The sequence below is a fragment of the Panicum hallii genome, chromosome 6 (assembly GCF_002211085.1).
Source record: "Panicum hallii strain FIL2 chromosome 6, PHallii_v3.1, whole genome shotgun sequence".
Taxonomy (NCBI): Eukaryota; Viridiplantae; Streptophyta; class Magnoliopsida; order Poales; family Poaceae; genus Panicum; species Panicum hallii.
Genome location: NC_038047.1, coordinates 40,092,477 through 40,102,728, shown reverse-complemented (window position 1 = coordinate 40,102,728; position 10,252 = coordinate 40,092,477). Strand labels below are relative to the sequence as shown.

The 10,252-nt window shown below is 46.7% G+C and overlaps 2 protein-coding genes and 1 long non-coding RNA gene across 3 annotated transcripts; 2 read left to right on the top strand and 1 right to left on the bottom strand.

The window, feature by feature from the left end:
- Window positions 1-518: 518 nt before the first annotated feature.
- Window positions 519-2,217, top strand: LOC112897853 (F-box protein At1g10780-like). Its single transcript, XM_025966245.1, has 3 exons — window positions 519-1,272; window positions 1,365-1,645; window positions 1,731-2,217. The coding sequence occupies exons 1-3, from the start codon at window positions 519-521 to the stop codon at window positions 1,965-1,967; spliced, it is 1,272 nt and encodes a 423-aa protein (XP_025822030.1). The 3' UTR covers window positions 1,968-2,217.
- A 276-nt stretch (window positions 2,218-2,493) lies between these two features.
- On the bottom strand, window positions 2,494-4,804 carry LOC112897747 (transmembrane emp24 domain-containing protein p24delta3-like). Its single transcript, XM_025966140.1, has 5 exons — window positions 4,390-4,804; window positions 3,573-3,945; window positions 3,276-3,485; window positions 3,082-3,158; window positions 2,494-3,010 (listed from the first exon to the last, which is right to left on the bottom strand). Exons 2-5 carry the CDS (start codon window positions 3,771-3,773, stop codon window positions 2,866-2,868), a joined length of 633 nt encoding a protein of 210 aa, XP_025821925.1. The 5' UTR covers window positions 3,774-3,945; window positions 4,390-4,804; the 3' UTR covers window positions 2,494-2,865.
- A 940-nt stretch (window positions 4,805-5,744) lies between these two features.
- Window positions 5,745-9,515, top strand: LOC112897454. Its single transcript, XR_003229670.1, has 4 exons — window positions 5,745-6,029; window positions 6,123-6,229; window positions 8,386-8,455; window positions 9,051-9,515. It is a non-coding gene; the product is annotated as an uncharacterized LOC112897454 (long non-coding RNA).
- The last annotated feature ends 737 nt before the right edge of the window (window positions 9,516-10,252 follow it).

Here is a 10,252-nt window from a genome sequence, read left to right as displayed (position 1 = left end):
AAGAAGATCAAGCCCATCTAGATCAGGCCCATGCCAGGTCAAATCGCTTCTGCGTCGGCCCACGAATAAATCCAATCGACCTCGGGGCGGGGGAAAAACTTGCGCTCCCGCCTCTCTCCCCACCAACCCCACCCAGCCTGCGAGAAACGAATGACCCCACGCGCCCAAGCGCCAACTCGAAAACGCGAGCTCCGAAACCTCCCACCATTCCGAGGTCTCAAAGTTCGAACGCGCCCGGAGCAGGCCACGAAATCCCCACGAATCCCCTTCCGAACGGCCGAATTTCGAAATCCAAATTCCTCCCACGCCGCGCGGCCGCGTCTCCTCCCCCACTCCCTGCCCCCGATTCCCCTCTCCCCCCTTTTAAATTTCGAACCCTCGCCCCCGTACCGGCCTCACACGAATCGCGCACGCTCCCCGCCCCTCCTCGCCCAATCCGCGCCCGCACGAATCCCCCTCTCGGCCCGCCCGCCGCCGGCAGCGATCCGCCGATGGCGAGCATGGAGGTCGACGGCGGGATGGACGCGCTCCCGGACGGCGTCGTGCAGCACATCCTCTCGCAGCTCAGCAGCGCCCGCGACGTGGCGGCCTGCGCCGCCGTCGCCCGCTGCTGGCGCGGCTGCGTGCCCTACCTCCCGTCGCTCTACTTCCCGCGGGGCGCCTTCGAGGCCGCCGCCGCGGCGGGCGGCGGGGCGGCGGCCTCGGCCGTCGCCGCGGCCGACGACGCCATCGGCCGGATGGTCGCCGCCGCCGCGCGCCTCGAGGAGCTCGTCGTCTACTGCCCCTTCTCCGCGTCGCTGCTCCCGCGCTGGCTCGCGGCGCGGGCCGCCACGCTGCGAGTCCTCGAGCTGCGGGTGGACGCCGCCGCCGACAAGTCGGGCCACCACCTGGACTGCGTCGGCGTCGCCGCGGGCCTCGAGGAGCTCCGGCTCTGGGGGCTCACGATGACGCGCCCGCCCGCGTGGGGCCGGATGGAGCGGCTCCGCGTGCTGGAGGTGGTCGGCGCCGTGCTCGGGGAGGCCGCGGTCAACGGCGCCGTCGCCGCCTGCCCCAACCTCACCGATCTCGCGCTGCTGGGCTGCGAGTGCGCCGGCGAGGCGGCCATCTCGCTCCCCCTGCTCCAGCGCTGCCGCCTCGACTTCGTCGGCGCGGGGAACTGCTCCCTCAGGCTCGCCGCGCCCCGCGTCGAGTCCCTCGAGGTGCAGGGCTTCTGCTGGATCTCGCTGCAAGGCGGCGACCGCCTCAAACACCTCACGATCTCCAAGATCACTGGTACGCGGCGGAAATCCCTTTTGCGTTCCCCTGCAGAACAGATTTTGTCCGTTTCGCGTTGCCTTATGTTGTTGCCTCGCGGAATGTTTCAGGGAGTGTGTACCATGTCGAGATGGGGAAAGTCCCGGAGTTGGACCAGCTCTCGCTGCGCGGCGTCCAGTGGAGCTGGGGCGCCATCAGCTCGGTCCTGCAGTGCGCGACCGAGGTGAAGCACCTGGTAATGAAGGTTGAGTTCTGCGGCGATTTTGACGCCCTCCAGCCGTTCCCGGAGATCGACCTCGTCGAATTCTTCAACAGCCACCCGAAGCTTTGCAAGTTCGAGATCCACGGCGCCATGTTTGCCGCGCTGTGCCAGAAGAACAGCTTGAAGAATGTGAGCACTGTCATACCTCTTCTATACTGCCTTATTCCACTTCTGGTTGGTGTATGGCATGCCTAATTTTTCTCTGTTAATGCAGTTGGATTCAAGGTTCGTGATACCTTGCTTGGAGCATGTCCTGGTCACCGTGCGGTCACCTCTGAATGCCGAGCAGAAGCTGAGCACCCTCGAGTCCCTTGTCAGGTACAGCGTGAGGCTACGGAGGATGATCATTAGGATCTCGCAGATGAAGAATTGCCATGACGCCGCTGATGATTTCTTTGAGGAGATTTGCAAGTTCACATGCATGAATAGCGGGAGAGTGTGCATAGAGTAGAAGAGGTGCTGCTGAATTGAGGCAATTTAACTCAATGCTGTTTGTTTAGGACAATTTATTTCAATAATTTTTTATGTTCATCTGACCCTGAATGTATCTGGGCTTCAGCATGTCTGGAGATCATTTGGTTGGTGTAAGTTTTATACTTGCAAAATGCACTGTTCTTTGTTTCCTAAAATGTAATAAACAGCTTTGCTTCGCACATTTGATTAATTGACTAGAGCCAAGTTGGATACAGGTATATATGGTTGATTTCAATAGTCATTGGGCTGAATGCATGTTCTAGTCTGGACTCAGAATAGCTACCAGAACTTGCATGACAAATGATTGATTATGGACCTACCAAACTTTTGTAGTGCTTTGAGAAGATAAAGACTTCTGTTGAGAATTGTAGTTTGCATTTGATAGCTGATTGGCCTCATCAATAGAATGGAATTGCAATATGATGAATGATTCCTGTTCATGCATACAATTTGCAATAGGAATTGCTTGTCAATAGCATGGCACATCAATGCAAAGAGTGTCATAGGATCCAAATCAGCCCCAGGTGGTGGTTGCCCTTGCACATGCACAACACTACTGAAGAATATACCAAGCCAAGCAAACTAATTACAGTCCTACTAAATGGACCCTTGGAATGACTAGTATATGCTGGCACCAAAGATCATGTTTTGGATATTTGGAACCAGATGATAAGTAATTAGCGCATCAAAGGAAAAGTGATACTATCAATCAGAAGGGTTACGCACACGCACGGACACACATTATATAACTAAAATAAACCTCTTTAAACCCGCACAATCAATTCTAATCCCAGAATCACTTCAGATTCTGGCAACAATCCCAGATCATCTCAAGCCTGTAAGCTTGTTTCCTCCAACTACGGTAGAAGCTTTATCTAGATGAGTTTCTTCTTTCGGAAGAACTGTTTGAGATGCCACACTTGCAAAACCGAGACTGTGATGCAGACAGCAAGGGACAAGAGGCTGAGCCATGTGATCTTAACCTGTGTCCACTCGCTCAAGTTTCGCATGTCTGCTTCTCTGCAGCCAGAACCAACTTGTCATTCAGACGGTCATTGATGTTGTAGAAAAGAAAACTAAAGTTTACTTACTTTACTATAAGGTACAACATGTTTCCATGGATTGCTCGAGCAGTTGCTTCTAGTTTGACAAGCTCTAGTGCCACTCCCTGTCCAAGGAAAAAAGAAGCCAAGGATAAGAATCAGCAAAGGATATGAAATTCTGGCGGGGGCGGGGGCGGCAATTAAATTGCCAGGCCCAGATTTCTTGCTACCACTGTGCTCACATCAATCTTTTCTTTCTTAGCAATGGAGTCCCAGTCCTTTGCCGCTATCCCGATCCTCCAGTCAAGGTTGAGGTTGATCACCATTCCCTTCTCCAGAGTCCCCGCCCAGAAGCACGCGAGGTATATCCCGGATTCCGCCGTGGTGAAGGCGAACTGGCCATGGCTGACCTTCTCGGCGTGGTGCAGGATGTCTCCGTAAGGCGACGTCACCTGCAGGACAGTCCAATCCGGGAAGAATCTCAAACGATTCTCTTTTTTTTTTTCAGTCGAGCTTCGATTCTCGGCTACGCGTTGTACCTTGGCGGAGACCGTGGGGCGGACGGGGTGCTCCTCGAAGAGAATGGAGTAGTCGGCCATGACGACGACGTTCGACTGGATCTCCTCGGACAGGCACTTGGTCGCCGTCGTCGACAGCTCCAGCCACACGGCCCCGGCGCACCTTGTAAGCCACCACAGCGTGAACGCCGCCGCCGCCGCGCCTGCTCCGCCTCGCCCCATCGCTGGCACCACGGTGCTGCCGCCACCAGCTGAGGTTGCGTCAAGTGTTCATGGCCAGACATGGTTCTTCTCGTTTCACGTCTCTGTCGGATCTGAAGTTGCCGAGGAAGCCGGGACTCGGGACGGGTCAAGTCTGTAGCGTCCGTACAATGCAAGCGCCCCATTTTGCCGTCTTGTTTCCAGCACACACGCACAAACGACATGCAACCATATCAAATTCAAATCCAAAATTTAAGTTGCAAATTCAAATGAGATAAAAATGAGAAAATTGTTTTGGGACTTCAAACATCGCGCTTCGCAATTTTTCCATTGCTAACAACGATATCGTAAAATTAGGACTTCAAACATGTGTAACTTGATTATACTGCTATTAAATGTATTTCCTCTCTTTTCTATTTTTTTTTATGTATTTCACATGTGAATTGACCCTTGTACCCCTCTGCTTTTTCTCCTTGCGCAGGCTGGAGACGGCGATCCTGCCCGCCAGCTTCACAGCGGACAGCGCAAAGGGGGTAAAAAGCAAAAACAGTCAGTAATGTCCAATCCAATCGAGTTGCTCAAGCCGCAGACAAACATCTCGCAGACGATTCAATTACGGAAGGAGCAGATCAATCACCGATGCGTAGTCGGGGTGCGAGGCGGTCATGGCAGCGGCGGTCTCGGCGGCGGTGCTCGCCGATCTGGTTGGTGGTGACGCCCTTGTAGACGCCAACGCAGACCTTCTGTGCGACGAGGACGGGGTCGCAGTGCTCCGCGCTGAGGCCGTAGCCGAGCTTCTTGAGCCGCGCGGTGATCTTGTCGAAGTGGACTGACTCCTGCCGGCCGTCGCGCTTCACCACGTACATCGCGCCGCCGCCGCCGCCGACCCTGCCGGCGTCTCGGGTTTTCCGTTCGAACACGCCGGGGGTGCCCGATGGAACGGGACCGGTGGCGCAGGCCTGGGGATCGGGAAGGGGCGAAGGGCTTGGAAGCGGAAGGAGGAGACGGGGCGGCGAGAGGTTTGAAAGCGGTGATCGTTCCGGCCGCCCTCTGGTTGCGCGGCCAGGCTAGAGAGAAGTCGAACGCGAGACTAGAGAGGGGAGACGATCGCGAGAGAAGTCGAACGGGAGAACGATCGGAAAACGTCCGTGGTAAAAAGAAAAATCCATATTACTCATGTATAGTAACCTCTAAACTATTTTTTAGTTCAATTTACCTCCTAAACTATGTTATTTGATCCACTTTATCCTTAATAAAATTAATCTTTTTTATTTATCCATGCAAGCGAAGTTTTGAGTTAAAATTTTGCAAAATGACAACAGACATCATAACAAACTTTTAAAAAATATATCAAAAAATTTTCATCATTATTTTGATAGGTATGATATTTATTAATAAACTAACCTTTGACATACATTAGGTGCCCACTACAATCCAGCAAAATTTTAAATTAAGATTCCACTTGTATGTGAAGAAATAAAATATACAAATTGTATTAGGAGATATAATTGAATCAAATGACATAGTTTAGGGGCCAAATTGAACCAAAGATAGTTAGGGGTTATCCAGACTTTGACCGTACTTGAGGGGATTAATTTAGACTTTTTCCAAAAAAAGCAGAGGGGTACATGGATCAATTCACATTTGAAATACATGAAAAAGAAAATAGAAAAGAGAGAAAATATACTTAATGACAGTATAATCAAGTTGCAAATGTTTGGAGCCCTGTCGATATTAGCAATGGCAAAATAGCAAAGTGCGATGTTTGAAGACCTAAAATTGTAATTTTCTTGATAAAAATAGGTGAAATATTGTTAGAAGCCTGTTGTATTTCTTATGTCTTTGTACGTGATTGTGTTATAGTACGTGGAAATACGAAACTACTGATGGGGGCAACAGGAAACGATCAAAGAACACTTATTCTTGTTTTGTTTGTTTGAACAAAAGATCGAAGAGCACATCGGAGCCGCAACCCGCTGCTGTTCGCCTACCGCCTCTTACCCGGCGACACGCAGAAAACCCAGCGGAAAGACAACGACGCGGGCTGAAGGCGACATTGCTTTGCTCAATCATTTGATCGAGCAGCTGGGGTGCACACGGCCGCGGCGGCCGGTGGCCATGGATAACCTTGCGTTCTTGCGGGGAATCACGGCCCCGGTCGTCGCTGGCGCCGTCTTGGGCGCGGTCTGGTGGTTTTGGATCCACCCAGTGTCGCCATCGTCTGCAGCGCCGTGCAGGTCTGACCATCGGAGGTGTCCTTCCTCCACTGACTCCCTGGTGAGTTCTCCATCCTTAATGGCTTGGGGTTTGGGGGGTTTCGGGTGGTTGGATTCGTCGCAGCTGATGTGGTTTGGCGTCGCCCAGCTCCAGGGATCTTCGCGTCGCTGGCGTTGCTCATGTTCAACTGCGTGAACAAGAATGAGATCGGATCCGACTACTTCTCACCTTAAGGCTTAAGGGGACATTCCCAGTGGCGGGTTTGGATCTGTCTTATGCTTTGAATTCGTAATTAGAGATCGTGAATTTTGATTCGTGATCTGCATTGCATCGCAACCAAAACTATGGAGTTTATGGAGGGGAAGATCCCCAAAGCCAAATGTGCTTGCAGATGCAGTTCTTGTGGATCTGGAACGTAATATACTCACCTTCAGCGCATCTTTGCAAGCCGTATTACACGAATTCATTAGCTGGATAGTTTTATGATTCGTTATGAAGTGTGGATAAGGCTACTAAACGTGCAGAGTGCAGACATGCCTCAGGTATGCAGAGGCTCAAATTTTTTTGAACTATTGTACGAAGTCAAATATTGACATTCCCTGCATCATAGGTCTTGTTTAGTCCACCTAAGTCTTATAATCGATCAATCAAACTATTGAATGTAACTTATAGGATATGGTGGACCTAGACAGATATTTTGTTTTGGTGATAGCAAGTCATTTGGATCAACTATTTTAATGCATTCGATTTCATAAGATGCTTTGTTTTCATCAAACAAGAATAAGACCATTTGATTTATCATGTGTGGCTGTATTAACAATTTCATTGTCGGTAGTTATGAACTTGCATATCTTTTCAGCTGCTGATCTGTTTCAGTCTCACATCAGCATGCGCATCAATTCAGATTTCAGATGCACATCAATTCTAAGAGATGATTTTATGTGATTCCTCTTAACCTGATATTGTTAATTGATTCCATGTTAGACTGCGGGTTATCAGAATTGGGTCTTTTTCTTAATTGTAGGCCTTGATGGTTCCTATCGAAGCATTGATTGGTCGCAGAAGGTGTTTTAGATTTGTTTGGTCATTGTACCTGGCTATTTTGGGCTTTTGGCATTTCTCCTCTCTTAATACAATGATATTTAGATCTCCTACATATTTGAGAAAAAAAGATATCATTAATTGGCCGTGATCATTTGGTTGAATTCTATTTAATTTTGTCACCATTCAGTCTTCCTTATCACTTACTATAAAGCAGATCTTAAGAGTCAAGCTAACTCAAAGTCCAACTTATTTTGGGTGTCGTTAGATTTTATTTTTCTAATTCTGCTTCTGGGTTGACATGTTTGCATGCATTTTTTAATCAGGTCTATCAGTGACCATTGGGAGGACACTGCCTCTAGCGGTTTAGCTCACTTGATTTGTCTGCTAACCTTAACACGATTCTTAGGTAAAGAAATAAAATCATAAACGTTGGGGTTGTGCCAAATTGGTTGAAACAAGTGACCTGAAACAGTACACCAGTTTTTGACTGGTTCAGATTTTCAGTTGTTCTTGTTGTTGTAGTTTATGAAGACGATGCCACAATGACATTCTTGTAACCCCAATTCGCAGCATTATTGAGATGATAAATTTTTAGTTCTTTCATTCTTACACGCACACTGAATCACAAATGATACTGGAAAAAGCAAGTTGAAGGGTAATGCTTTTCAAGGAGTAGCTAGTATTATCCTACCTTGCTATATAGTTTTAGTTGCTGCAGATTTCTGTACCATGTAAATCCCTGCATACATTTTCGCAGTTTGGCAGTGATGGGGAAGATAATACTCAGAAGATTTATAGAAGTGGCAGAACACTCTTACTAAATTAAAAAAAAAATCAAACACATGTAGGAGGAAGAGGGACTACTTACGTGGTTAATAAAGCATAACTAGGCACCTACATTAGCATCAGAAAGGACCCAAACTCAGATGGTCTCGGGCTCTCAGCATACACCCACGACCAACTATGCTAGGCTCAATGACTACGCTAAATTATTCAAATGGACAATTTATAGTGATTCTGCATGTTTTTTCTTCCAGCATCATATGATCATTAATACGCAGAGTTAAACTTTGGTCCCCTCGTGGCAATGTTGTTTCATCTGCCTACACAGCTGGAGCAGTTGGTTTGTTGGTGCAAGAGGCTTTGACAGACAATGGTCTGTCTTGTTTTTTTTTTCTCGTACACGCGGGGAGTTGTGCATCATTATATTTGAGAGGAAAGAGTCTAACAAGACTCACATACCATTAGGGTTGTCTTGCTGGACTGGTGTTGCTGGTGGTCTGCAGTGTGTTCTTGTGTTGATAGGGTATTTCTGCATGTTTGTGACGCAATGTGATAACTATTCTGACGCTGATTTTGATCATTCTCCCAGCAGATTGATTTATTGGACTTGCCACAGTGAAGACTGAAGATGAAATGTGCCAGAGTCATGGGCTTAAAAGGTAATCAGTAGCTCTTCACTTGAATGGTTCGCTTGCATATTGTGGTGTCTGCACTATCTGTTCGTCCTAGTTTCATAATATGCTGTAGTTCGATTTTTTAGTTGCAGACCAAATATCTGAAATGGAGATTGCACTAGACTTGTGTAGGTTGTAGGAACTAGGAAAACAGAATGATTCACGTGTGCATAATTGAGCTACCGATTAGGTGAGATGTGACTTGATTCTCTTCTTTCTTTCTTTTAAGGATATCCTGTGTTCAGTGCTTACTTCTTTTGGGCCACATGGGACCACACTGCCCACCCCATCAAATCTCTGCTAATTGCACTAAAACACCATGGACCACTGGCGACTGCTGACCGCATAAGTACCCCTTTGTTAAAAGAGTAGCACGAAAATGTCAACATTTAGTAACGTACTCAGTGGTGTAGAGACATTGTTCCTCAAACATTTCTTACTGGCTCTTGCAAAACCCTGCTGTTGCATGGAGTGGCAGTAAAGGGGTGACCTGTGTAGTTTCAGGGAATAGCTCGAGCTGTTTGGTGGTGACATTCCATATCGTTACACGTGTTAAGACTTAAGATGGGGGCCACTGCAGGTGCCAAGCAAAGCAAGAGCTCGTGTGCTTGAAAGGCAATGACGGAGTACCAACGGCGGAATGCCAATGCCTACGGTTGATGACTGCCATGTCTCAATTGTATGGGTTGATTGGCACACAGTCGCTATGGAGAACTGGAGATAATATCATGAATGCAGGCTGGCTATGCCTATTATAACACTAATCCAGGCCTTCATTATTCGGGTCTTGCTGTTGATAGAATTGGCAGCACTGTTGATCACTGATTAATTAATTAGAAAGCAAAACTTAGCTGTCTAAGGGCGTGAGAAGAGTTACTAGGAATAACTCAAGCAAGAGGGAAGGAGAACATGGCATATTGACATGTCTTGGGTTCATTGCTGTATGGGTAGTTGCATGTACAACTGATTCTATTAGTTTGTATAGAACAGTATGGTGATCATTTGGTGCTTCCATGGTTCTTCAAATGGCAAATGCTTTGGGTTGAGCAGTGCATATAGTTGTGGAATGTGTGGCCTCTTCCTCTTATATCCCGGTTGACAGAGTAAGAGTAGTCTACACAACTTAGGCATTATATAATTCTTGACAATATTAAAATATAGGAAAAAGTCCGATTTACACTCTTGAACTATTGCAAAAGTTCGATTTTCAACCTTCAACTACAAAATTGGATAACATAGGCTATACAACTATCAAAATCATACAAATTTGGCCCTTTAGGTAGTTTCAAAGGTGGTTTTATATTTTTTTAAAAAATAAAAAAATTCTAATTAGATCTAAAAAATCAAAAGTAATCCATTTTAAATCAAAAAAATATGAAACTAGTATCAAAATTTTTCTAAAAATGTAACCTATGTATTATTGCTCTATTTGAATCTTATTTATTCAAAAATAATAGGCATAACTACGAGCAACCAAATACTATGAATATAAAAAAATTGGATCCGACAAATAGAGTGTCAATAGATAGGTTATATTTTTAGAAAATTTTTGATACCCATTTCATATTTTTTTTATTTAAAATAAATTACTTATGAATTTTTTAGTTTAAAATTGAATATTTTTAATTAAAAAAATGAAAAACTACCTTTGAAACCGTCCAAAGGGCCAAATTTGACCGGTTTCGAAAGTTGGATGGTCTATGTTTTCCGGTTTTATAGTTGAAGGTTGAAAATCGAACTTTTATGATAGTTCGAGAGTGTAAACCAGACTTTTTCTTCAAA

Coding starts and splice junctions, on each gene's coding strand:
- LOC112897853 (XM_025966245.1), top strand. CDS start 519: ATGGACGCGCTCCCGGACGGCGTCGTGCAGCACATCCTCTCGCAGCTC. Junction 1,273..1,364: donor CACGATCTCCAAGATCACTG/GTACGCGGCGGA, acceptor GGAATGTTTCAG/GGAGTGTGTACCATGTCGAG. Junction 1,646..1,730: donor AGAAGAACAGCTTGAAGAAT/GTGAGCACTGTC, acceptor CTGTTAATGCAG/TTGGATTCAAGGTTCGTGAT.
- LOC112897747 (XM_025966140.1), bottom strand. CDS start 3,773: ATGGGGCGAGGCGGAGCAGGCGCGGCGGCGGCGGCGTTCACGCTGTGG. Junction 3,159..3,275: donor CTAAGAAAGAAAAGATTGAT/GTGAGCACAGTG, acceptor TTCCTTGGACAG/GGAGTGGCACTAGAGCTTGT. Junction 3,011..3,081: donor ATGTTGTACCTTATAGTAAA/GTAAGTAAACTT, acceptor TTCTGGCTGCAG/AGAAGCAGACATGCGAAACT.